This window comes from Pristis pectinata, chromosome 1 (assembly GCF_009764475.1).
Source record: "Pristis pectinata isolate sPriPec2 chromosome 1, sPriPec2.1.pri, whole genome shotgun sequence".
In the NCBI taxonomy this organism is placed as follows: domain Eukaryota; kingdom Metazoa; phylum Chordata; class Chondrichthyes; order Rhinopristiformes; family Pristidae; genus Pristis; species Pristis pectinata.
The window spans coordinates 29,204,070-29,231,100 of NC_067405.1; the positions used below are offsets into that span (position 1 = coordinate 29,204,070).

At 40.2% G+C, this 27,031-nt stretch overlaps 1 protein-coding gene across 5 annotated transcripts in view; it reads right to left on the reverse strand.

Moving 5' to 3' along the window:
* Window positions 1-27,031, reverse strand: part of mgat5 (alpha-1,6-mannosylglycoprotein 6-beta-N-acetylglucosaminyltransferase) — a 117,010-nt gene that overhangs the window by 25,924 nt on the left and 64,055 nt on the right. For all 5 annotated transcript variants that reach the window (XM_052033299.1, XM_052033210.1, XM_052033372.1 and 2 more), the window contains 5 exons: window positions 26,205-26,339; window positions 22,459-22,592; window positions 13,676-13,809; window positions 2,301-2,450; window positions 771-917 (listed from right to left, as the gene is read on the reverse strand). In XM_052033299.1, coding sequence (XP_051889259.1) covers window positions 771-917; window positions 2,301-2,450; window positions 13,676-13,809; window positions 22,459-22,592; window positions 26,205-26,339 — 700 coding nt within the window. The remainder of the gene's footprint in view (window positions 1-770; window positions 918-2,300; window positions 2,451-13,675; window positions 13,810-22,458; window positions 22,593-26,204; window positions 26,340-27,031) is intronic.

Consider the following 27,031-nt stretch of genomic DNA (forward strand, 5'->3'; position numbering starts at 1 on the left):
AACACTAAATCATGCTCAGTGTGTTTCTTTTGTTGTTGGTTCGTGACAGAGAACACTTACAAGACCGATACCTGGAATGGGCACATTGTCTTACAAGGCTGAACAGACTAGTCTTGTAACTGCTGGATTTTAGGGAAGTGCACTAAAACACACAAAGTCTTGACAAGGAAATTTAGAACTAGGGGTCACCATTTAACAATATAAATCACCCATTTAAAACAAAACTGAGATGAATACTTTCTCTCAGATTGTTGAGGGTCTTTGGTACTCTGCTCCTCAAACGGCAATGAAAGTATTATTTAAACATCTTTGAAACAGGTAGGTACATACTCATAATAAGGGTGACAGGTTAACAATGGTAAAAGGGAAAATGGAGGCAAGTTTATAATCTGGTATCAAGGTAACTGGTGAAGCAAGCTTGAAGGGCTGAGTGGCTTACTCTTTCTAGTATGTATCCATGCATGCATCAATGGAGAGTCAGACAGCAAGATGCCATTTTTGTAAAGTCAACTTCTCAATTTATTTCATTGGCTGAAATGTCATCTGTATTTAAATAATGACAAGGGATTTTGCTTTCATTGATTTGACACCAATAGTTGAGCCATTTTTCAGTATTTAAAATCAGATGCAGAGGCCAAATTCCAAATGTATGATTAAGTAACTGCTGTCTTTATAGAATGTTAATTGAAAAGGAACAAAGCAGCATAGGCTTTCCCCTACATCTCAAATTAATTTTTCCCCCCAACTTCCTAATCCCAGGATAAACTCACCTCTCTGAGAGTTGGCTTGCCTTTGAAAAATTCAGTGTTTTTACTGCTTTTAGGTGGACTGAAGCGTGGATTTAGGAATGCACATCCATTTGCAATGGCTTCCAGAGGAGCTGGACCTTCATATGGAAAACCAAGACCAACAAACAACTGCAAAAAGAAAAAAAGTAAGCTGTTAAATCTTTACATCAAGTTTCAGTTTTGTGAAGGACATCAGTTCCAGAAAAACAAATTGTCAAAAAAATATACAATGTCAAAAGTAATTGACACACTAATGCAGTGGTTAAGTTACTGAACTACTATCTGAGGGCCTGGAACACAGAGATGGAAGCTGGCGCTCAAATCCCACCACAGCACTAAAATAAATCTGGAATAAAAAGACAGTATCAACAATGGTGATCATGAATCTACAGGACTGTTTTAACAATCTAGTTCATTAATTCTCTTAGGGAAAGAAATCCACTATTTTCACCTAGTCTGGCCTTTATGCTTCTCACCAATCTGAAATGGCCTAGCTTACTTAGGGATAGGCTGGCCAGTGACATTTGTACAATGGTAATTTGATTCATCATCAGTCATCTCAACAATAGGTTTGATCTTAAGGAAGTATAATTTTAGTATTGGTGTGTTCATACCTAGAATCACAATGCAAAAAGTAGAGAAACTGCACATTAATGTTAAGTTATTTTCTCCATTGCTAAGTGTTCTATAGAATTGTTTGTAAATTCTATTAAAATAACCTCTTACTTGAAGCCATTTTCTGGACATTAGTGGAATCAAGGGATATGGAGACAGTGCTAGAAAATGGTATTGCAGTGGAAAAAAAAAATCAGCCATGATCTTAATGAATGGCAGAGGAGGGTCAAAGGGCCAGGGCACCTTGTGATTTCAAAACTGATCACTGCTTCCAATTATCAATTCATTCAAATTAAAGTTTGTTAGCTTTAACAAACTTTAAAACTAACAAAGAACAGATTCTTTTTAGGTATTTAAATGTTTTAATACATTTATTAAAATGCGTTAATGCACATAGAGCATATTTATTGTTTATTTGTGGGGTGTATTGGGTATAAAGGAGAGAGGACAAATTAATGTGTAGTTTGGTAGCAAGATCTACATTATTATGACATTCTGGGCACGGCAAGTGGTGATAAAGAGGGCAACAGATCAGGACAGATATCATCTCTCATCTACCGATTTTCTGTCATAACCGCAATGTCAATGCAAACATTAACAATAAATTCATGGGCCTTGTTGTTTAAATGTGTAGACATTCTGCAGAATGATGCAGATGGATAGTGAAAGCTGATACACCGGCAAAAAATCCAGATTCAGAATGGAGTTAGATTTAGCATTTTCTTCCATCATCTTACTAAATTACAAATAATTTTTTTTTACTTTCTATGTGGAACAGCTAGAGTTGAATTTGGATTAGCTGTAGATCATTTGAATATTAAGCCTTAATGCTCCAATGTGTTTGACAAATATTTTACCACATCAAAATATCAGCTAAATATAAAGCACATTTTGCACCTTAGTTTCTCGTAGCAGGAGCTGAAGGTCACGTCCACTAAGTATCCCATGGTTTTTCACGTAATTAGGAATGTGGACTGTGCTTGTTCCGTGAACTGTGCCATGGACTTCCGTGTATGTGTGAATTATATCCAAGTAAGATCTTTTATCCTGTGAGCAAGCAGGAGGTGAAAAAGAATTAACTTATCTTCCATTGACATATAAAACAAATTAGTAAACAATTCTGAAATAACAAGTTCCTTGCTAAACTATGGACTGAATTTTTACTGTACTAAATTTCATCGACACCACTCGAGCAATTCCTGTGACAAGGGTCTGCAGTTTCATTATGACCAACACCCCATAGTATACTACCTAGTGCATCCAATTTGCCAAACTCAATAATATATTCCAACTTAAAGTGGGCAAAAATCCATTGCAAAGAAGTGCCAAGTCAATATCATGAATTTCCTCACTAAGTTTGTAAATTTAAATTTTTCTCATTTTAACAATCATTCATCCACATCTTGTATAGCTTGTTTAGGAACATGCCATAAATGAAGAGGGGTCTTGCTGTCATTATAAAAAGGGGGTGTTCTAGTGCAAAATTTGCAACAGACTAGTTAGAATCAGCGTTATCACCACTGTCTTATGTGAAATTTGTTGTTTTGTGGCAGCAGTACAGTGCAAAGACAAAATTACTAAAAATTACAAAATAAATAGTGCGAAAGAAGGAATAACGAGATAATGTTCATGGACCATTCAGAAATCTGATGGCGGAGGCGAAGCAGCTTTTCCTAAATCGTTGCATATGGGTCTTCAGGCTCCTGTACCTCCTCCCCGAGGTAGTAATGAGAAGACAGCCCGGACTGCGAGGTTCCTTAGTAATGGATACCACCTTCTTGAGGCACCACCTCTTGAAGAGGTGATGGTGGGGAGGATTGTGCCCATGAAGGAGCTGGCCGTGTCTATAAACCTCTGCAGCCTCTTGCAGTCCTGTGCATTGGAGCCTCCATACCACGCTGTGATGCAACTAGTCAGAATGCTCTCCACTGTACATACAAATTTGCAAGTCTTTGGTGACACACCAAATCTCCTCAAACTCCTAATGAAGTAGATCTGCTGGCGTGCCTTCTTTGTGATTGCATCAATGTGTTGGGGCCAGGATAGATCCTCTAACATGTTGATGCCCAGGAACTTGAAGCTGCTCACCCTTTCCACAACTGGCCCTTCAGTAAGGACTGGTGTGCGTTCTCCCAACTTCCCCTTCCTGAAGTCTACAATCAATTCCTTGGTCTTGCTAATGTTGAGAGGTTGTTGTTGCGACACCACTCAACCAGTTGATCCATCTCACTCCTGTACGCTTCCCCATTGCCATCTGAGATTTCACCAACAACAGTGGTGTCATCTGTGAATTTGTAGGCAGCATTTGAGCTGTGCTTAGCCACATATCCATGAGTGTAGAGTAGAGCAGAGCAGTGGACTAAGCAAGCATCCCTGAGGTGAGCCTGTGTTGATTATCGCGAGGAGATGTTATTACCAATCTGCACTGATTGTGGTCTCCCGATGAGAAAGTTGAGGATTGAGTTGCAGAGGTACCAGAGGCTCAGGTTTTGAAGCTTGGCGATTAATGCTGAGGGGAAGATGGTATTGAACACCAAGCTGTAATTGATAAACAGCAGCAAAACATACATCAGGCTGCTGTCTAGATGCTCCAAAGCAGAATGGAGAGCCATTGAAATTGCATCTGCTGTAGACCTGTTGCAGCAATAGGCGAATTGCAGCAGGTCCAGGTCCTTGCTCAGGCAGGAGTTAATTCTAGCCATACCCAATGTCTCGAAGCATTTCATTATGGTAGATGTGAGTGCTACCAGGCGATTGTCATTGAGGCAGCTCACTCTGCTCTTCTTGATTGCTGCCCTTTTGAAGCAGGTAGAAACCTCAGACCACAGCAGTGAGAGGTTGAAGATGTCCTTGAATGCTCCAGTCCGTTGGTCAGCACAGGTTTTCAGTACCCAACCAGGTACACCAGTGGGGACTGATGCCTTGCGAGGGTTCACCCTCTTGAAGGATGTTCTGACGTCAGCCTCCAAGAGAGATTGTAGGGTCGATGGATGCTGTGGAGATTCGCACAGGTGTAGTGTATTTTCCCTTTCAAAGCGTGCATAAAAGCATTGAGCTCATTGGGGAGTGTAGCATCACTGCCATTTATGCTGTTAGGTTTTGCCTTACAGGAAGCAATGGCAGGTACAGCAGGTAATTTGGAAAAATAACAGAATGTTATCCTTTATTGATGAGGAAACTGAATTCCAAAATAGAGAGGTTATGCTTTAATTATTTAGGCCAATAGTGTGACCACATTTGGGATACTGTGTACAGTGTTGGCCTCTTTAAGAACAATATTAATGCCTTTGAAGCATCTTAGAGGTTTACTGGACTAATACCTGGAATGGGCAAGTTCCTTAAGAGGTAGGGTTGGCTAGTTTTGTATCTATTGGAGTTTAAAAGAGCGAGACCAATTGAAGCACAAGATCCTGGGAGCTCTTGACAGGATAGAACACACATTTTGTAGAAGTATCTAGAACTAAAGGATCACGATCCAAAAACAAGAGGCCACCTGCTTAAGACAGAGGAGGCAAATTGTTTTTTCCTCATGAGTGTGAATCTTTGGAACCACCTTCCTTAAAGGAAGGTGGAATCAGAGTTTTAGAATTTTTTTTAAAAAAAAGGTAGATAAGATTCTTGACGTACAAGGGTGTGAAAAGTTATTGGGGTAGATGGGATTGTGGAGTTGAGGTACAATCAAAGGCCATAATATTACATGGTGGAGCAAGGCTGAGGGACCGAGTGGCCTGCTCCTGCTCAAATGTGTTATGTTTTTTAAGCTCAGTTTAAGCCATGCATATGTTCCACCAAGGGATAATGTTTTATATTTAATAAACAAATGTAGGGGAAAAACTTATTTTGGATAATTCAATAAAAACATTTCAATCAAATATCTTCTTGCTGCATCAAAATACTTTTTTTTAAAAAAACTTCTGATGCTCATCTTTTATTGTTTCAATTTCGGGGTAATTTTCCCTGTTTTAAAGTTTGGAGTTAATTCCTTTCCTTTGAAATGTGCAATCATTCTGGGTGGAAATACTTTAAAAATTACACTGCTGTTTTGACTGAACTCAGTTAATTGCTTTCAGAGGACTTAATTAGATTGGCTCCTAAATGCATGTTTCAAAATAGACACTGACTGGAAAACAAAACAAGTGAATTTTCCAACATTATATTCATTACTGTTGCAAATCTACATTTAAAAACTAGCTCTCATACACAAGTGAATTTTCACCGAATTTTCAGATCTACGTTAAACACCACTCAAGGGAAAACTGCCTGTATTTTTGGTCTCATTTAACATACTGTTAATATATCAACTGTCAAATGAACTGAACCAGATGCCACCAGCTCTCAACAAAATATATACAGATTGAGTGTATATAGGAGATGAGGTGATCTGTCAATTGAGTATCAGGTAATCTATCAAATTTACTTTGCAGAAGTGAAATCAATATCTTCAGATCTATTAAATTGTCATTATAATTTAGGTTTTAGTAATCTGACTGAATATAGCTGGATATCTTAACTTAATCTAAATACTCACACATTTTTGGTATAATCCCTTCCTTTCATTCTTAGTTTAGGAATCACATGATACAAATTTATCCTTAGTCACATGCACTGAACCCCTGGAGGAGACGGTTGAGGCTTCAGTTGAGTCACTAAAGTTATAAACAATAATCCTGAAAATCTTAGCTCCAACTTTACATAGCCCCCAAAACACAATTTCCTTAATTATATCGATGTAAACTTATCCCTAACTTCTCCAACTGTCAATATATTTTGAAGTAACTTACACATCCTCTATAATGTAACAGAATTTCTCATTTATAAACAATGTTGGCAAGAGATCTCAGTAGTATATGCAGATTGAATGCCACTTCCAAAATTTGATTCCTTTGGTGTGAAATAACCCCTCATGCCATCTCAGTCAGATACCCTCATCTCCATCCATACGTACTGGACTCCAGCTTCAGCACCAGCTAGATCAGGCCTTCTGTCAGTGGGCATCCCAAATCCTGCCCCCAGATTTATACCACCAATTACCCAATTAGATACTGGATTTTTTGGGGGTGGGGGGGGTGCAGGGCGTGATGGAGAAGAGAATGATCGATTGATTGATTGAGAGTAGACAGCACCCTTCTGTTATACTCTCTTATGCATATATTAGGATGCACAATAAACTCTAGGCAGACATATTTGCAGGATAAGATTTTCTAAAAGGTGGCAATGACCTCAATCTTCCACCTTCTGAAATGAGAGCTCCAGCCACATACCTGTGCATGGAACACACTACCAAAGCAGAAGATTACCATGGCCTTGAAGTTCAGTCAGATCATTTCAGGTGGTGGCATTGGAAACTTGCCACATTTTGCAGCTTGCAACTCACTGATGCATTTACCATGCAAGAAAAAGCTCTCCAATCACAACAGTTAAATTTATTTCATTCACCTTGAGCGGAGAAGCTGAAGCAGCACCAATCTGCCAAACTGCAAGCTTGCCACTAGGAAGTGACAGACAGGAGGTCACACACCAACTTAAGACCATAAGACATAGGAACAGAATTAGGCCATTCGACCCATTGAGTCTGCTCTGCCAGTTGATCATGGCTGATTTATTTTTCCCTCACCCCCATTTTCCTGCCTTCTCCCCCATAAGCTTTGACACCCTTACTAATCAACAGCCTATCAACCTCCACTTTACCTAATGACTTGGCCTCCACAGCCATCTGTGGCAATGAATTTGACAGATTCACCATCCTCTGGCTAAATAAATTCCTTCTCATCTGTTCTAAAGGGACATCCTTTTATTCTGAGGCTGTGCCCTCTGGTCCTAGACTCTCCCACTACTGGAAGCATCCTCTTCATGTCCACTCTATACAGGCCTTCCAACATTTGGTAGGTTTCAATGAGATGCCCCCCTCATCCTTCTAAACTCCAGCAAGTACAGGCCCAGAGCCATCAAATGCTGGACCCCCTTCAATGCTAGCACATCCTTCCTCAGAAATAGGGCCCAAAACTGCTTACAATACTCCAAATGTGGTCTGACCAACTCCTTATAAAGCCTTAGCATTACATCCTTGCTTTTATATTCTAGTCCTCTTGAAATGAATGCTAACATTGCATTTGCCTTCCTTACTACTGACTCAACCTGCAAGTTAACCTTTAGGGAATCCTGTACTAGGACTCCCAAGTCCCTTTGCACCTCCAATTTCTAAATTCACCTCCCGTTTAGAAAATAGTCTACACCTTTATTCCTTCTACCAAAGTGCATGACCATACACATCCCTATGCTGTATTCCATCTGCCACTTCTTTGCCCATTCTCCCAACCTGTCCAAGTCCTGCAGACTTCCTGCTTCCTCAACACTACCTGCCCCTCCACCGACCTATCATTCGCAATCTTGGCCACAAAGCCAATTCCTTACAACACTTCAACAACCAGAACAACTGTTGCTTAAGTGTAGCTGGATTATGACCACCACCAGTACCTTATGGTCAACACTATGTACTGGAAAAGGTCACATGATTTGCTCTTGGGGGTGGGGAAAAAAAAAATCACAGATCATCCACTCTATGATGCTTGCTGGTGACCAAAATAACAAACACAGCCAAGGGACAACTAGGAACTTGGGAGTGTGACACTGGGGATGTGCAAAGAATTTGCTGTTTTGATTGGACAGTATCTCCACAGATGTTCTCCCAATTAATTGCAACCTGTTGCACCTTCCACACATTATAAAAGAGGTGGTATCTATTACCTGTTCTGCAGTAGGTTGTGAAGGGGGACTGAGAGTCAGAGGAAGGCATGATTCAGAAATGAGGTGAGAGAAGACTCTTTGGGGCCTAGAAGAATGAGATAGATGCTAGAATTTCAGCAACAGAATATGGCTTTAATCATTTAATACCAAGGACAAGTGTTTTCACCCAAGGTTATGATCTTTTTGTAATTCTTTATCCCAGAGAGATGTGGATACTTCATTTATTCAAGATAGAGGGTGAATTTGTGAAAGAGCTGGGCAAGATAATTTGGGGTGGAACATCACCCTTGATGTTATAGAATGGCAAATCAGGCTCAAAAATCTAATCCTGTTCTTTTTTGTTTATATAAAGTTATGACCTGAAATCAGAATCCACTGCCAACACTTGAATTCTAAACTAACTCCACCAGGAGTGGGAATTGGAGTATTTGATAGAATTGAGCATCCCACAAGGCCATCTCAGATAATGTAAAAAGAAACAGTCATGTTTATATAATGAAGCAAAAAGACAAGTTGCTGGAGGAACTCAGGTCAGGCAGCATCTGTGGAAGGAAATGGACAGTTGACATTTCAGTCGAGACCCTTCACCTGGACTAAAAACAAGGGGGAGATAGCCAGTGTGGGGGAGGGGTGGTGCAACAGCTGGCAAGCAATAGGTGGATCCCGATGAGGAAGAGTTGATTGGCAGATGGGGAGGGAAGGGTGGAGATAGCGAGAGGCTAGGACGTGAGATGAAGGACTGTAGATTATAGAGTCAGAGTACTACAGCACAGAAGGAGGCCCTTCTAGTCCATGCCAACCTGATCTTCTGCTAGTCCCATCTACCTGCATCCAGACCATGCCCCTCCAAACCCCTCCCATCCATGTACCTATCCAAACTTAAATGTAACAACTGAATCTGCATCTACCACTTCCACTGGCAGCTCATTCCACACTCAACACCGAGTGAAGAAGTTTCCCTCAGATTCCCCTTATATATTTTACCTTTCACCCTAGGCATGTCCTCTAGTTCTAGTCTCACCCAACCTTGGGGGGGGGGGGGGAAAAGCCTGTATGCATTCACCCTACCTATACCCCTCAATTTTGTACACCTCTACAAGATCTTCCCTTATTCTCCTGCACTCCAGGGAATGAAGTCCTAACCTATTCAACCTTTCCCTATAACTGAGGTCCTCAAGTCCCAGTAACAACCTTATAAATTCTCTGCACTCTTTCAAGCTTATTGATATCTTTCCTGTAGGTAGGTGACCAGAACTGTACATAATACTCTAAATTTGGCCTCACCAACGTCTTATACAACTTCAACATAACATCCCAACTCCTGTATTCAATGCCCTGATTTATGAAGTCCAAAGGGCCAAAAGCTCTTTATGACCCTATCTACCTGTGACACCGCTTAAAAGGAACCATGGACCTGTATTCCCAGGTCCCTCTGTTCAACTGCACACCTCAGAGCCCTACCATTCAGTGTGCAAGTCCTACGCTGGTTTGTCCTCCCAAAGTGCAAAACCTCACACTTGTCTGCATTAAATTCCATCAGCCATTTTTCAACCCATTTTCCAAACTGGTCAAGATCACGCTGCAAGCTTTGATAGCCATCCTCACTGTCCACTACACCCCCCAATCTTGGTGTCATCTGCAAACTTGCTGATTCAGTTTACCACATTATCATCCAAATCATTAATATAGGTAAACAAATGACCCAAGACCAATCCTTGCGGCACACCACTAGTCACAGGGCTCCAGTCAGAGAGAGAACCATCTACTACCACTCTGGCTTCTCCCGCTAAGCCAATGTTGAATCCAATTGACTACTTCATCCTGAATGCCAACTGACTTAAAATTCAGGACCAGCCTCCCACGCAGGACTTTGTCAAAGGCCTTGCTAAAGTCCACGTAGACAACGCCCACCGCCTTTCCCTCATCGACCTTCTTGGTAACCTCCTCAAAAAAACTCTACAAGATTGGTTAGAAATGACCTGCTACACACAACGCCATGTTGACTATCCCTAATCCCTAATCTGTCCAAATACTTATATATCCTGTCCCTTAGAATGCCTTCCACTAATTTACCCACAACTGATATCAGGCCCACCGGCCTATGATTTCCCGACTTATCCTTAGAGCCATTATTGAATAGAATATTAGCTATCCTCTGGTACCTCACCCACTAACTTTCCTCAAAGTCCGAGGGGACACCTCGTCAGACCCTGGGGATTTATCCACTTTAATTCACCTCAAGACAGCCAGCATTTCCGCTTCCGTAATCCGGATAAGGTCCATGACCTCACTACTCATTTTCCCCAATTCTAAAGTCAGTCAGTCTCCAGAGTAAATACTGATGCAAAACTTCATTTAAGATCTCCCCCGTTCTCTCTCGGCCCCATACATAGATGGCCACACTGATCTTCAAGAGGACCAATTTTTTCCCCTTGCTACCTTTTTGCTCTTAATATACCTATAGAAACACTTGGGAGTCTTTCACCCTGTCTGCCAGAGCAACCTCATGTCTTCTTTTTACCCTCCTGATTTCTCTCAAGTGTTCCCTTGCATTTCTTTTACTCCTCAAGTGCCTCATTTGATCCAAACTCCTAATACCTTGTGTCCCACCTTTTTCTTTATCAGGGCCTCAATATCCCTCAATAACCAAGGTTCCCTAAACCTGCTAGCCTTGCCTTTTATTCTAACAGGAACATATAGTTTCTGTACTCTCAATATTTCACTTTTGAAAGCCTACTTCCTAAGCATCTCTTTGCTAGAAAACAGGCTATCCCAATCTGCACCTGCCAGAACCCTTCTGATGCCATCAAAATTGGCCTTACTCTAACTTAGAATTGCAACCTGAGGACTAGTTCTATCCTTCTCCGTAATTATCTTTAAACTAATGGAATTATGATCACAAGATCCAAAGTGTTTTCCTACACACACTTCTGTCACCTGCTCTGTCTCATTCCCTAAGAGATCCAGTATCGCGCTCTCCATTTGGGACCTCTAATTATTAAGGAAACTTTGCTGAACACACTTGACAAACTCCATCCCATCCAATCCCTTTACAGTATGGGAGTCCCAGTCAATATGTAGAAAGTTAAAATCACCTATATCACAACCTTATTTTCCTTGCAACTCTCTGCTCTCTACAAATTTGGTCCTCTAAACTCTGCTGAGGATTGAGGGGTCTATAATATAGTCCCATTAACGTAGTCATCCCTTTATTCCTCAGTTTTACCCATATTGCCTCAGTAGAAGAGCCCTCCACTATGTCCTGAGTACTTGCTGTGACATTTTCCCTGATGAGTAATGTCACCTCTCCCCTTTTAATACGTCCCTCTCTATCGTGTCTAAAACATCGGAACCCCGGAACACCAAGCTGCCAGTCCTGCCCCTCCTGCAACCAAGTCTCACTAATGGCTACATCATCACAATTCCACGTGCCAATCCATGCTCCAAGTTCATTTGCCTTGTCTACAATACTCCTTGCATTGAAATAGACGCATCCTGTCTTTTAACTTAGCACCTAGCTCCCTGAACTCACTTTGCAGGATCTCATCACCCTTCCTGCCTATGTCATTGGTACTGATGTGGACCATAATTTCTGGCTGCTCACCCTCCCCCTTAACAATGCTGTGGACTTGATCTGAGATGCCGCTGATCCTGGGAAGTAACATACTACCCAGGAGTCTCGTTCTTGTCCACAGAATCTCCCATCTGTTCCCCTAACACTACTGCACTCCTGTTTCCTCCCCCTTCCCTTCTGAGCCACAGAGCCAGACACCTGGCCTGGGTAGGAATAGCACCTTGTATTCCACCTGGGTAGTCTACAGCCCAAAGGCATAAAGACTGAAGTCTCAATTTCAGTTAACCTGCTCCCCCTATCCCTTTCTGTCCTTTTGATGTATCCAGGTCCTCCATTTCCAACCCCACCCCCTAAATCTCCCGATCACATTTTCTTTTCCTCCCCCATCTGCCCATCACCCACACACTCCTCTCACTGGGGTTCTCTATCCCCCCAATCCCACTTTCCCATCTACCCAACATCCCCCTCCCATCTGGCTCCACATTTCACCTGTTTTATCAGATCCCATAATCTGCAGCCCTTTGTTTTTCCACATCACCTCCCAGTCTCTGACACCATCTCCACTTTTCTCCCCCACCTGCCAGTCAGGTCCTCCTCACCTGGATCCACCCATCACTTACCCCACCTCTCCTTCCCCCTTACCCCTTTATACTGGCTATATCCTCTCTACACACTCAATCCAGATGAATAGTCTCGACCTGAAACATCAGCACTCCATTTCCCTTCACGGATGCTACCTGACCTACTGAGCTCTTCCAGCAGCTTGTTTTTTTGCTGCAGATTCCAGCATTCTGCAGTCTCACGTCTCCATGTTTATACAATGGCTTTACGTCTCCTTCAATATGTCCGGAAGTGCTTTAAGCCAAAATATATTCTGAAGGATAATCAGTGCTGTGACATGGAAAGTAGAGCACCAATATGCTGACAGCAAGTTCCAAGAAATAACAATATGACCAGATAACTTGTCATTTAAAAAGAAAACATCTGTCAAATGTACAGGGCACCAGGCAAAACTCTCCAGCACTTCCAAATAATGCCATGGGTTCAAACATGTGACAGGAGAAACAACACGTTGAAAGAAACATACTTTACCTACTGGATTCATCAGTTAACTTCTAGTTAACTAGTAATCTACAAGTTGAGACAGAGGCAAGATGTATCTTGCCTCTTAAGTTGCTTCATTGTTAAACAACAGAAACCTTACATTTAGATTTTAGGCTCTCACCTTGCACAAGTAAGAAGAATTAAAGTATTGATTCACCGAGAAAAGCAGGCTTGAAGAGTTTAGATTAGGAGGATAAATTACCCAAATATGATTTGTGTTCCTCAGATAAGAAGATAGTGGGATGATCCAGTCAAGGGTTTATAAAGTGGCAAAGGAATTTCATAGTTTCTGTTTCTTTTGGTGGTAGTTGGGGCGAGAGGGAAGGAAAATGGGGAAGACAAGAGGAAAGCATGATTTTAAGATTAAAGCTAGGCCATTTAAGACAAATCAGAAGTATCTATTTCCCCACACAAATGGTAATGGAAATCTGTAACTCAACTCCCAAAGTGCTGTGGATGCAATAGGATTAAAATTTTCAAGATAGATTAATGGGATTTGTTATAAGGCTCTTGAACGGACCTCTTTTATGATAAACATAAATTCTTGATCTCTTAATCCATCTCGTCATGGCTCTTGAACTTTATTCATTTATCAACACTGCACTCTCTAAGTGACACTATATTCTGCATTTTTTTTCCCTTTTGTATTACCTTGATGTATTTATGTATGGAATGATCTGTCTGGGTACCTGTGACAATAATAAACCCATTACCAATTAAGGGATATGGAAAAAAGATGGATGGATGGAGCTGTTGTTTGGACTACCTAATTAAACTGTAATGCAACTACGATCTCATTGAAATACAACTCAAACCATTCTTGAAAGTGTGGAAACATGGCTGCATATACCTTCCAAAAGTGATCCACTTTGCCATATACCAAGGACTGATTTTGTCTTTTAATATCATCCGGATGACTAATATCACTGGCATTGAGATGTTGTTCAACCACAAATCCTAGGAAACTGTTGTCTGGTGTATGAGCTGCGAAGAAGGACAATATGAAATAACACTGATTTAACAATTTGATCAGAAGTAGTACAATGTGATAGAATAATGTTTATTGCAAATTCGTAATCTATATTTAACCCCGACAGATCCTTTTTTTTTTAAAAAGTCACGGTAATGTCAGAATTACTAGCTCCAATAACAAGAAAAATATTTTTAGTGTTAAATTACATTAGGAAACAATAGATATCCTTCACTATATCTTTAAAATCATTTGTATAACATTAATCTTAAATTTTATACAAAAACATTCAATGTAAGAGGCAGAAAAATATGAAAATTACATCAAAATAAAAGGCTCTGCAAAAATCATAAATGGTAGTATCATCACCTCTCCAAACCTAACACATGCATTTAATGCATTCAGACTTCAACATTTCCAAGATGTCTGCTAAAATGGTTACATACAATTCCATACAAGTTTAAAAGTACAAATATACTTAAAGAAAAAGCACTCAAAGTACCAACCAGCATTATGCTGTGGGCCTACTACTTGAGCTCGAGCATTCAGATAAAAATATTCAACTAGAAGATCCTAGCTCCACTCAATTAAAATAAATTTAAATACAGTTGGAATTCAAAATTTTATATCTAATAAGTACTAACTGTGCCAGAACTTGTATGAACCTGTTTTATACATCATTTAACATGCTGCATCTATTGCTTTAACAAAGAACATTACATCACAGTACAGGCCCTTCGGCCCACAATGTTCTGCCAACATTTTATCCTGCTCCAAGATCTATCTAACCCTTCCCTCCCACATAGCCCTCCATTTCTCTATCATTCACGGGTCTAAGAGTCTCTTAAATATCCCTAATGTATCTGCCTCCACAACCTCTGCCGGCAGTGCGTTCTACGCACCCACCATTCTGTGTAAAAAAAACTTACCCTTGACATCCCCCTTAAAATTATGCCCCCTCATGTTAACCATTTTTGTCCTGGGAAAGTCTCTGAAAGTCCACTCGATCTATGCCTCTTATCTTGTACATCTCTAACAAGTGACCTCTCATCCTTCTCTCCAAAGAGAAAAGCCCTAGCTCACTCAACCTATCCTCATAAAACATGCTCTCCAATCCAGGCAGCATCCTGGTCATTCTCCTCTGCACCCTCTCTATAGCTTCCACATACTTTCTATAATGAGGCGACCAGAACTGAACACAATACCGCAAGTGTGGTCTAACCAGAGTTCTATAGAGCTGCAACATTACCTCATGGCTCTTGAACTCAATACCCCATCTAATGAAGGCCAACACACCATATGCCTTCCTAACCACCCTATCAATCTGCATGATAACCTTGAGGGATCTATGGACGTCGACCCCGAGATCCCTCTGTTTCTCCACACTGCTAAGAATCCTGCCATTAACCTTGTATTCTGCCTTCAAATTCGATCTCCTGATCTAGCTTTAGTTGAAGCCAGTCAGTCATGGTTACTATTCTCAGTGTAATTGGGAATAAACCAAATACACGTGTGCATAGAATTGTTATATCAACCTGGTTGAGGCAGAAGTGTACTAGAATCCTCCTAACTGAAAATATTCTGTCTGCAGATCTGAAACCAGTGAAGTCTCCTGAAGACACTTGAAGGTAATGACCAATCACCTTTATCATCTATAAGCCCTCACCTTAAACAGAATTTGCACGCAGAACAGGGCAGGCACGGTAGTGTAGTAGTTAGCATAATGCTATTACAGCGTCAGCGACCTGGGTTCAATTCCAGCCGCTGTCTGTAAGAAGTTTGTACGTTCTCCTCGTGTCTACATGGGTTTCCTCCTACATTCCAAAGACATACGGGTTAGGAAGTTGTGGGCATGCTATGTTGGCACCAGAAGCATGGCAACACTTGTGGGTTGCCCAAGAACATTCTACGCAAAAGGCATATTTCACTGTGTTTCGATGTACGTGACTAATAAAGATATCTTATCTTAACTAGGGTTCCATCTCAAGCCAGGTTTCAAAGCTGAAGCTGCTCCACATAGGTCCTCATGTTTATAAGAGGTTGAACTTCAAGGAACAAATGCTAGCACTGATTTCATTGAACTTTATCGTGCTTACAATACAATTGACACACTGTGCTGTTCAAACTACCAAAAGTAATTGGGTGTGTTAAAGTACTGCAGCTTTAACTCCATGATTATCGACAGCCAGATCAAAAATTGACCACGATTTAAATTTGTGCCTAAAATGCTGCTTTTTTAAAAAAAAATTGGTGACCATTTTGTGGCAACACCTGGCACAATCAAATGGATTTCAGACCACAATTTACAACTTTGCTTTCTTCAACATATCAGTATAACACAAATGGAAGTTACAATTTATTTCATCTATAAGCAGCAAAACATTGCAAGTATAACCATTTATGGGTTTGAAGCAACAATGATATTAAGTACTCAGTGATAGACCATTCAGCCAATGAAATGAAACATAGGTGAGCCCTATATTGTATGGTCATTTGAGTAACAGAAATTTGCCTTCACAAAATTCATAAATTACTACGCCAAAATTTGAGATACTAAATAAAACTTGCTCTGACAGAATCTATATGGGGAAAAAGTAAATAAAATTTATCTCCCCATTTTTTGATGCCTGTGCAGATGAAGTGGTTTCGTGTTACGGAAAATCACAATACAGACAGGTCTCTAGAAATGCAACCGCCCTGTATGTGTGGTGGGGGGGTGGGGGGCGTGGGTCACCTGTACTCTTCACTTTATATTCCGGTGTGGAGTATGTGGCTTTAATATCAAAAAATATTGGTAATGCTAATATTATTTTTGAGGAACTGAAAGTAAAATCAAGATGCTTCCATTGCACAATACTAGAGCCATTTATTCAGAAAAATGAAATGTACTTTCTCAAAACAATTTATAGGTTCAAGTTATATTTACTCTCATTTTTACTCTGATATTTTCAGCTCGCACGTTATTTTGAGCTATTCCCTTCAAAATGGACAAATTCCTCAATTGTTTTTTTTTCAGCTTCCAAATTAAAGGATATCCTTTTTCAACAGTACAATTCAAAGCTTTACAGCACACCATGCTCCTTCCTTCCTCTGAAAATTAAAACAATGAACTCATCTATAATTAGATTTAATTTGATCAACCATAGGCTACAGCTGAAATTTAGTGAGAAGCTTGAAACTGCAAAATGGCAAGATAAAAGTGACTTTAAAGTAGCAAAAAGATTTAATGAACAGATTCAAAAAACAATTAAAAATTCAAATTAGATTGGACTTTATCTTGTAGGCTAAAATCCAAAAGTGTCAGATTATGCCATGTCAGGAAAAGGACTTAAATCCCATTTAGAATATTGTACAATATTTTGGTTTTGGATTGAGTGAAGTTTAAATGCATCAGAATGAACCAAGTACAGAAGGATCAAATTAGAATGTCAGGTTGCATACTCTGGCTTGCATTTGTTGTGAATCAAGACTAATGAGTGTTCTTACAACATTTATGATTTAATATGTCTCCGTACAATTACAATAACCAAACTTAAAGATAAAAGATTACAGATACTGGAATCTGGAACAAAATGCTGCCAGAACTCAGTGGGTCAAGCAGTAATTGGAGGCACAACGTGCCAAGATGACATTTTGAGTTGAGAGCCTGCATGAGGACTGGGGGGGGGGGGGGGGGGGGGGGGGGTGGTGGTAGTGGTGTTTGGGCAGGTGGGTGGACAGAAGAAGAAAGATCGCCAGTCTTTAGCATTATGAGACAGGGGTGGATCAGAGGCTGATAGGTGGGATCAGATTGGGGGTAGGAGAGAGGGGAGGTGATGAATCGAGAGAGAGGTTGAGAGGGTAAAGACACATTCTGCCAAGTAGATGAGAGTTGGTGGAAGGGATCTGGTTGGAGCTTTGTTCCAGAAAGGAACAGACAGCCCTGAGACCTTCTTGATAGGGGATGGAGGTGCATAGGAATATGATGTCAATGGTAAAGATGAGGTGGTTGGGACCAGGAAATTGGAAGTTACTGAAATGGTGGATGGCATGAAAGGCATTTCCCCTCCACCCCCTCACACTGCTTGCTGCAGGGACCACTCTGCGTGATCTACTCATCCCTTCCCTCTTACCTCTCCCTATCCCCTGGCATTTTCCCCTACAACTATAGGTGATGACCCTTTGGTCCACTCATCCCTTCACCCTCACCACTATCCAAGGACCTACACAGCCCTTTCAAATGAGGTAGAGATTTATCTGCACCTCTTCCAACCCAATCTACTGCATGTGGTGCTCATAATTTGGTCTTTTCTACATTGGAGAAGCCAAATATAGACTAAGTAATCATTTTGCAGAGCACCTGCACTGTCGGCAACAGCCATCTTGATCTTCGTTTTAACTCTCCTTCTCACTCCCACACCAACCTGTCTGTCCTTGGCCTTCTCCATTGCTAATGGCCAAATGCAAATTGGAAGAATAACATCTCAGATTCTGCTTGGGTAGCTTGCAACCAATGGTAGGAACACTAAATTTTTCAATTTCAGGTAACCCATACCCCCAGTGTTGCCCTCCCACATGTCAACTGTCCACCTAGGCTGCTTCTCCCTTTGTCACCTTTCCCCATCTTCTCTCCCCCCCCCCCCCCCCCCCCCCCCCCCACCCCTACCACCTTTCCCATCACTCCCCCATCCTCATCTGGTTCCATCCATCTACCATCCCACCCCTTGTATTGCTCTACACTGGCAATCTTTCCTCTTCTGTCCTGATGCTCTTTGACCCACTGAGTTCTTCCAGCATCTTTTTTAATATCTTCAGAGGTTGGAAATTAATTTCCAGAGTTACACCTAAAACAACTTGGATTCTTTTTTTTTTAAAATCTCCCTTGCCCAGGAGACACTATGCTGAATGATATTGATATGACAGTGTACAAGTCATAACATAGAAATGTGGGCTCTTTAGAACATACGGGAGACAGTACAGCACAGGTACAGATCCTTTGGCATAACATGTGTCGAACACCATGGCAAATTAAATCAAATCTCTTCTGCCTGCACTCCAATCGATGCCTATTTATGTGCCCATCTAAAAGCCTCTTAAACACCACTACTGTATCTGCTTCTACCATTACCCTTGGAAGCCCACTGTGTAAAAAAAAATTAATTCACCCTCACCTTAAATGCATATCCTCTAGTGTTTGACATTTCTACCCTGGGAAAAAGATTCTAACCATCTATCTTGTCTATGCCTCTCAGTTTTATAAAACTTCCATCACATCTCCCCTCAGCCTCCATTGCTCCAGAGAAAACAACCCAAAGTTTGTCCAACCTCTCCTTATGGCTCATACCTTCTAATCCAGGTAGCATCCTGCTAAAACTCTCCTATAATGGAGTGACCAGAACTGCACACAATACTTTAAATGTGGCCTAACCAAAGTTTTACATAGTTGCAACACAACTTCCTTGCTCTTAAGCTCAATGCCCGACCAATGAAGGCAAGCATGCTATATGCCTTCTTTACTTCCCTTGTGTGGCCACTTTCAGCAGCTATGGACTTGGGGTCCAAGATCCCTCTGTACATCAATGCTGTTAAAGGTCCTGCCATTAACTATATACTTTCCCCTGACACTAGACTTCCCAAAGTGCAACACCTCAATTACCTGGATTAAACTTCATGTACCATTTTTCCACCCATATCTGTAACTAATCTATAATTTGCTGTATCTTTGACAATCTTCTTCACTGTCCACAATTCCTCCAATCTTTGGTGTCTGCAAATCCACTAACCCACCCATCTACATTTTCAGTCAGGTCATTTAGATATAGTCAGAGGTCCCAGCACTGATCCCTGCAGAACACCATTGGTCACAGACTTCCAGCTAGAAATAATACCCTTCCATCACTACCCTGTCTTCTATGGGCAAGCCAATTCTGCATCCAAACTACCAAGTCATTGTGGATCCCACGGATCTTTATCTTCTGGATCAGCCTACCATACTTTAAAGTCCATGAACACAACATCCACTGCCTTGCCCTCACCTTCATCATCTCCTCAAAGAACTCAGCTTATTCAGACATAACCTGCCCTGCCCAAAGCCATGCCGACTGTCCCTAATCAGGCCATGCTTTTCTAAATGCATGCAAATCCTATCCCCAAGTATCCTCTCCAATACCTTCCCTTCCACAGATGAGAGGATCACTGGCCTATAATTTCATGGAGTATTCCCATTTCCCTTCTTGAACAAACAATGGAAAATCTGGCAGCTATTCAGCTGAGTCAGTGTCTCACCTCTACCAGAGCAACTCACTAGTTCCACCAGCCAGCCTATTCTTTATAACTGTGCAAAAGTTTTCCTCTGCATACATTTATCCAATATCCTCTCAAAGACCACAATAGAACCTGCCCCCTTCACACCCACATGCAGTGCATTGCAGTTTCCAACCACACATTGCCTAAAAAAGATTTTCCCTTGTTATTAATTTACTTCCCTTTTATACCTGTGCCCTCTCTTCAACATTTCCACCAATGGAAATAGCCTCCCTCTATACACCATCTAGAACCCTCTTCATTTTATATACGAAAATCAGATCTCTCAGCCTCTTATCTCTGAAAACAGTTCTGAGCTCTAATCTATCTTTACAACTGTAATCCCTCGCCCCAGTAACAATTCTATTAAATCTTTTCTGGAACTCTCTAATGCCTTCACATTCTTCCTATAATGAGGTGACCAGAATTAAACAGAATGCTCCAGTTGAGGATAGATCAGTGCTTTATAGAACTTCCTTGCTTGTTCTCTTTGCCTGTTGATAAAGCACAGAATTGGGTATGTCTCATTAATCACTTTCTCAATCTGTCTTGCCACGTTCAATGACTTGTGTGTCCATACCTCCAGGTCAGTCTTCTCCTACACCTCTTTTTAGAAAAAGATCCTTAATTCTATATTCTCTCATTCTTCCTACCAAAATGAGTTACTCATTTCTCCAGATTAAACTTCATCTGGCATGCATCTGCCCATTCTACCAGCCTGTACATACCACACCTGAATTCATAACATTGTGAACTGTGAAGAGGATAGTTAACTTATAAGCATCTGCATAGTTGATCTGTTTTATAGGAGATGAATGAGGCCAATACAAGAGGGAAAAAACAACATGCTAGAACTATGAGAAGCAGTACACAGATAATGCTGGAAATGTGAAACGATATAAATAATGGAAATTATGAATAATGGAAATATAAAATGCTAGAAGTACTCAGATAGCAATTGTGGAGAGAAAATTAATGTTAGAGGGAATGCTTTGTATCAGATCTGACCAATTCTGACAGTAATGGAAAATTAACTGAAATTGTTGAATTCACTATTGATCCCAAGGGCTGGAATGTACAGGTGGAAGATGAGATGTTGTTTGTCAAGCTTAAGTTAGGCTTTTTTGGAGCAGTGCAGGAGACCAAAGATACAAATATCAAAGTGGGAATGGAATGGAGAATCAAAATGTCTGACGACCGGAAACTCAGGGTCACTTGTGGATTGAAAGCTGTACTTCAAAGTGGTCACTCCATCTGCATATGGTTTCTCTAATGCAGAGAAGACCACATTGTGAACACAAACACTTAAAGTGGAAGTAGCACAGGTGAATTGCTGTTTCACTTGAAAGGAGTAATTGGGTCCTTGGATGGTGGATAGGAAAGAGTTAAAAAGGACAGGTGTTGCATTGGTAAGTTTTGAGAGCAGGGAAGCAGTTGGTAGAAAGGAAGACCAAACCAGAGGGAACAGTCATTTCAGAATGCTGAAAGGTGAGGGGAAAGACAAACATGTCTGATGGTGTATTAAACTTAAATATTAACTGTTTTTCTCTCCACAGATGCTGCTTGGTCTGTTGACTATCTCTACCGTTTCCTGTTTTATTTCAGATTTCCAGCACCTGCAGTTTTTTTTATTCTTTACCATTGCAGGTTAGTAATACAAAGAGTTCTTGAAATCGTTCAACATTTTATAAGCTAGAAGCTAAATAAAAAGGCTTACAGATTGGAGAACTTTGAAGGAAATAGCTTTGCATGAGCTGACAAGTTGTGTAGTAGAAGTTAATGTACTAGATGGAAGATGAGATGTTATTTATCAAGCTTGCGTTAGGCTTTGTTGTACATGTAGGGAATAACTGATACTCCAGCATACATGCTCTATACAATTAATCACACAAAATACTCTACAGATTACACACAATATTTGCTTATCATAAACATGCCAACCTCTACAAAGATTTTAAGATGGGTAAATATATATTCAGTTGTTTTGAGAAAGGAGAAGCAAATGCAAGTGACACAACATTACTTATCCTTAGTTCATTTTCAGAATTTTACAAATTGTACAATTTAGACTTTATCTGAGAACATCAGAAAGATAAATGCTGGATGTATTATCCAATTGCCATGGCCAAGACTGCTTAACGTACTAATTTTTAAAATCAGTTTAATCCTTATAAGATGTTTATTTATTAGTTACATGTACATCGAAACAGTGAAATACGTCTTTCTGCATTACTGAGAATGTGCTGGGAGCAGCCTGCAAGTGTTGCCACTCTTCCGGCACCAACATAGCATGCCCACAACTCCAAACCTGTATATCTTTGGAACGTGGGAGGAAACCAGTCATTACATGCAAAATGAATCCGCTTAAATGCATTACTTACGAAACATGGTGTAGAACTGTTGTGGGTTAAGGTTCCATTTACCCCATGGTGTCTTGTGACCCTTAGACTGAGCATATTGAGCACTATTAAATTCTGGCTCTGTACCAAATGAATCCAGCACTCTCAGCATACACCTGGAAAAGGTTAATTGTGGGGAGGGGGTGAGGCACAGTAGATGAGATCACAGAAGTGAATTATAAACAAAAGCCACCAAAATTGTGAAAACCAAGAGAGACATTTTGTAAAAATAAAATTATGGTGACGTGATACTTTTGAGCTCACTATTGATAAAACGTCGATGATACTTTTAGCTACGTGAGAGAACTTTACAAGTTAATAAACAAAAATGAAGGCAAATTTCCACAATGCCATTTGAAATGCCACAAGAATGTGAACAGTTTCAAGATAATTCAAAGAAAGGCATTCAATGTTAAATGCAAGTTTTTCACTTGATAGTCACATCCTAACCCAGAGTGCTACCAGGAGTTTTTTTTGTTTTTTATTTCCTTTTCTATCAACTGATAAGCTACTAGCATTATCACCAATTCCATTGAAGAAATCACAGAATAATGTCATATACCAATGAGAAAAACAATTATTCTTTGCTACCTAGCACCTATGACATAGAAACACCAGAGGAACAAATGAATAATTTATAAAGGGCATTGCACTTGACACCCTTGCTGATTAGTTATTTATGAGAAATGTTAAGTACTTTTTGTCCTTTTAAAACAAATCACAGATTTATCTTCATACAATCACAGAATAAACCAAAGATAGACATTCATTCATTTAAATGTTTCAAAGAGTTGACAGACATCTGGAAACTTCCATTTCCCTGCATTTTCTCCAAACCATGGCAAAGCTTTCCACCACATATCTTTTACAAATAGTTTTCAAAACCTATTGTTGAATCTGATTCTACCACCGCACTACATTCCAGATAGAAACAAAAAGGCAAGCTAGTTTTTCCCTCTTCTCCTTTGGTTTTGCCAATTACCTCAAAACTTGGGACTACAGCTTATTGACCCTTTGGCAACTAGAAAAAGCTTCATCATTTAAACTATTAAAATCCTTCAATATATTTAACAAATCTCCCTTTAACCTTCTTGCCTGAAGGAGAACTTCAGGTTTTAGTCTATTTACATAATTGAAGTCTTTCTATTCAATGTCATTCTAGTAAATCATCTTTGGTGCCCACACAAAGACTTGTATGTCTTTCCTAATAGAGTGGGGTGTCTGGAACTGGCCAAGGCATTACAGCTGGAACCTAAGCTGCGTCTTTAAGGGTTGCTCCAAGCACAACTGTCTCAGCCTTTCCGATCTCACCCCCAGAACTGAAGTCCTCCAATCCAGGAAATGTTCTGGAGTCCCAGCTGTAATGCCATGGCCAGCTCCTTGCTCTTGCATTCCATTTTTTGATTTGTGGTCTCTTTGACAGAGACCCCAAATCAATAACTGTTTCATTCTTTGCTAATTATTATGTTGTGCTAGTCTTTAGCTTTTTTAATATTTTACTTTCAGCTTTATATATCAATGAATTTGTTTCCAAACAAAATGTCTCACAGTTGGGCTTGTGTTTCTTTTTTGCTCCTGGAACTGTGGTTAAAAATGTGCTATCAGGAAATTTGGGATCTACTTGGTAGAGGAAACAAAGGAACAAGCCACTGTTCTCTTAAAATATTCCGCTGTGGATCGTCACAAGTCAGCATCTCCAAGCACCAACTCTTTTGAGCCAAATGTAAATATGGTCAATTCTAGGCAGACACTATTCTTCCTACCAAAATGAGTATATCCTTTTACTACATTATACTCCCATCTGCTACTTTCTTGTACTCTCACTAAATCTGCTCATCTTTCTACTCATTCTGTGCATTCAGCTCACAACTGATATTTCCATCATCAAACCTGGATACAAAATACTTGATCCTTCAATCTAATTCATTAATATTCTCAGAGAGCAGCTGATCCTACTATCAGCTGAGAACCCCACTTCACAAAATCATTTTTCAAACAGAGGCACTTCATACCAACAGTCAGTGGTCTGGATGACATTCTCAATTAATAAATGGCCAGTTACATTTGCAGCGCACATGTTGTTTTTAAACATCATTTGACAAGTCCTTAAAATGTTCCCTCAATATTCAATGGTATTATCACCAATCCTTTATCATCAACATCCAGGGGAATCACAATTGACTAGAACTTAATGACTATGCCTACAATAACAATCAAAGACAAAGCATTCTGAAGCCAATGATGCAATTGCCAAAGATTTTCTACTATCTACAAGGGACATCAGGGTTGTGAAAGAAGTTCTCTATTTGCCTGAATTAGTCCAACTTCAACCACACACGTAATCCTAAACACACTGAAGCAGCCTGACAAAAGGACAAAGTAGAGCACTTGATTGCCACCATCATCCTGCCAAGGTTGCAAGTGCATCCTTTTGCCAAAAGTCGATAACATCAACTTTCTCAAGCATTGTTTAACAGCATCTTGAGAGCAACAGCAATCTCACAGGCAAGTTAAACTTGTAAGTAACTAATTACACACCCGTCTGACTTTGAAATAGGTTGCAACTCTTCTATGGCCATGAGGCTGCAATTCTAGGACATTCTACACAGCAGCACAATGGGAATTCATTCACCAGAATTACTGTAACGATCAGCACTCATTTCTCCATACACACCTAGTTCCCCAGTCTGTTGCTGCTAGTTACAGTTATGTGCCACCTTCTGCAGTAAGAGTGAGGGAAACATGTTGGTTACTGTGTAACAGTGTAAAAGATGAAACAGTGTGAGTGTAGTGGTGCAGTCAATGCTTGGGGAATCATGAATAACCATGAACAACAGTCGCATACATACTCTGACTGGGTATGCTGTGGCAAGTGATTCACTTTCCGATTCCCCATAGCCTTTCCACTATCAAAAAGGCACAAGTCAGAAGGATAAATGATAGGCTCCACTCATACAAATGAATAAACTGCAACACTTAATCAGCTCAAAGCCATCTAGGAGAAAATAGGCCACTTGACTACACCCTACCCACCATGAACATTCACTCCCTCCACCCCTGGGTACACCATGGTTGAAATGCAAAATGTCAACAAAATGCAAATTATTTGCCAACATTCCAAACCCACAACTCTGATCATTGAGGACAAGGCAGCAGGTGCATGCAAGCATCGCCACCTGAAGGTTCCCCCTTCAAACTCCATCCCACTCTGATTTGGAAATATGTTGTTCTTTCACTGTTGATGAATCTAAATCCTAGAACACCCTACCTAAGATCACAGTAGGGTTACTGTCACAAGGACAGCAGTTGTTCAAAAAACAAAGCTGCTTGTTGGCTACTTCATGAACAATTATAGATGGGCCTTGCCAGCAAGACCCACATGTCTTAAATGAACAAGAAAACAATTTTGGTTGTTCGGAAAGTCTATGATTCAAGGCCAGATTCTAAAATTCAGAATCATTATCGTTAAGAGTTAAGTTTGAATCCTTTTGTAAAACAACCGGTGGTCAGAAAACAGCAGTTAATGCAAGGCTAACTACTGTTTTAAAAATTGGAGATTGATACATTTTTCTTAACCAAAGATATTAGGGGCCATGTGGGAAAAGTTGGGTACATGGAGTTAAGGTACAAATCAGCCAAATCACAAAGCAGATGATTGAGTTTACTAGCCTACATTTGTTCTTTTGTAATTCAATATCCCAAATTAAAATGCAAAGAGTAACACTTACTGATAATGAACCCAGGATGGACCAAGTGTCTTTTTAAATTGTGTTAAACCAACAATGTCGATATAGATTAGTTCTACTACTTTATCACCACGAGTTGGGCAACCTGATCTGTTACCCATCACTTTCTTCATTATCCTAAAAGTAGAAAATACACATTAAATACTTGAATATATACAACTTAAATTAATTTACAAAATTCAAAATGTAACCAATAATGAGGCAATCTAAGACCACTATCATAAACGTATGGTGTTTGGTTTGATGCTATAACAATTCCAAAATACAACCATCATCCCAAAAGGCACAGCAACTTGCTACTTGCAACTATTTGCAAATTGTTGGGCAATATTCTTACTTCTGTTTTCCATTTTTATTTTCATCAATAATTTACCACCATTTTGCAACAACATTGGCTTTTTACTGACTTACAATTTTCAGTTCATTACCTTGACACAGTATTTCTACTTTACCTTCCAAAATGTGGTAAACCTGAATAATTAACATACATGAACAAACAACAGATTATGTAAATCTAGATTAAATAGCGACTTTTTTTTTGAAAAGGGGAAATTTTCAAGCAATCACTAGCAGCAAAATCACATGATAACTGCATGGCACAAAGCTCAGGAGTTGGTGCCAAATGCAGATTAACAGCAGGTTGTCTGGGTACTAGGAGATGGAACAAGGCTGGTGGATGGATTGAGATGTCCAGCACAGAGAATATCACAAGAGGCTCTGCGTCTGACCTGTTTGCCTATAGATTGTGGATTGCAAGGACCTTGTAAGAAAGAGAAAGAGGCGGCAATGGAGAAGCCTATGAAAGTACT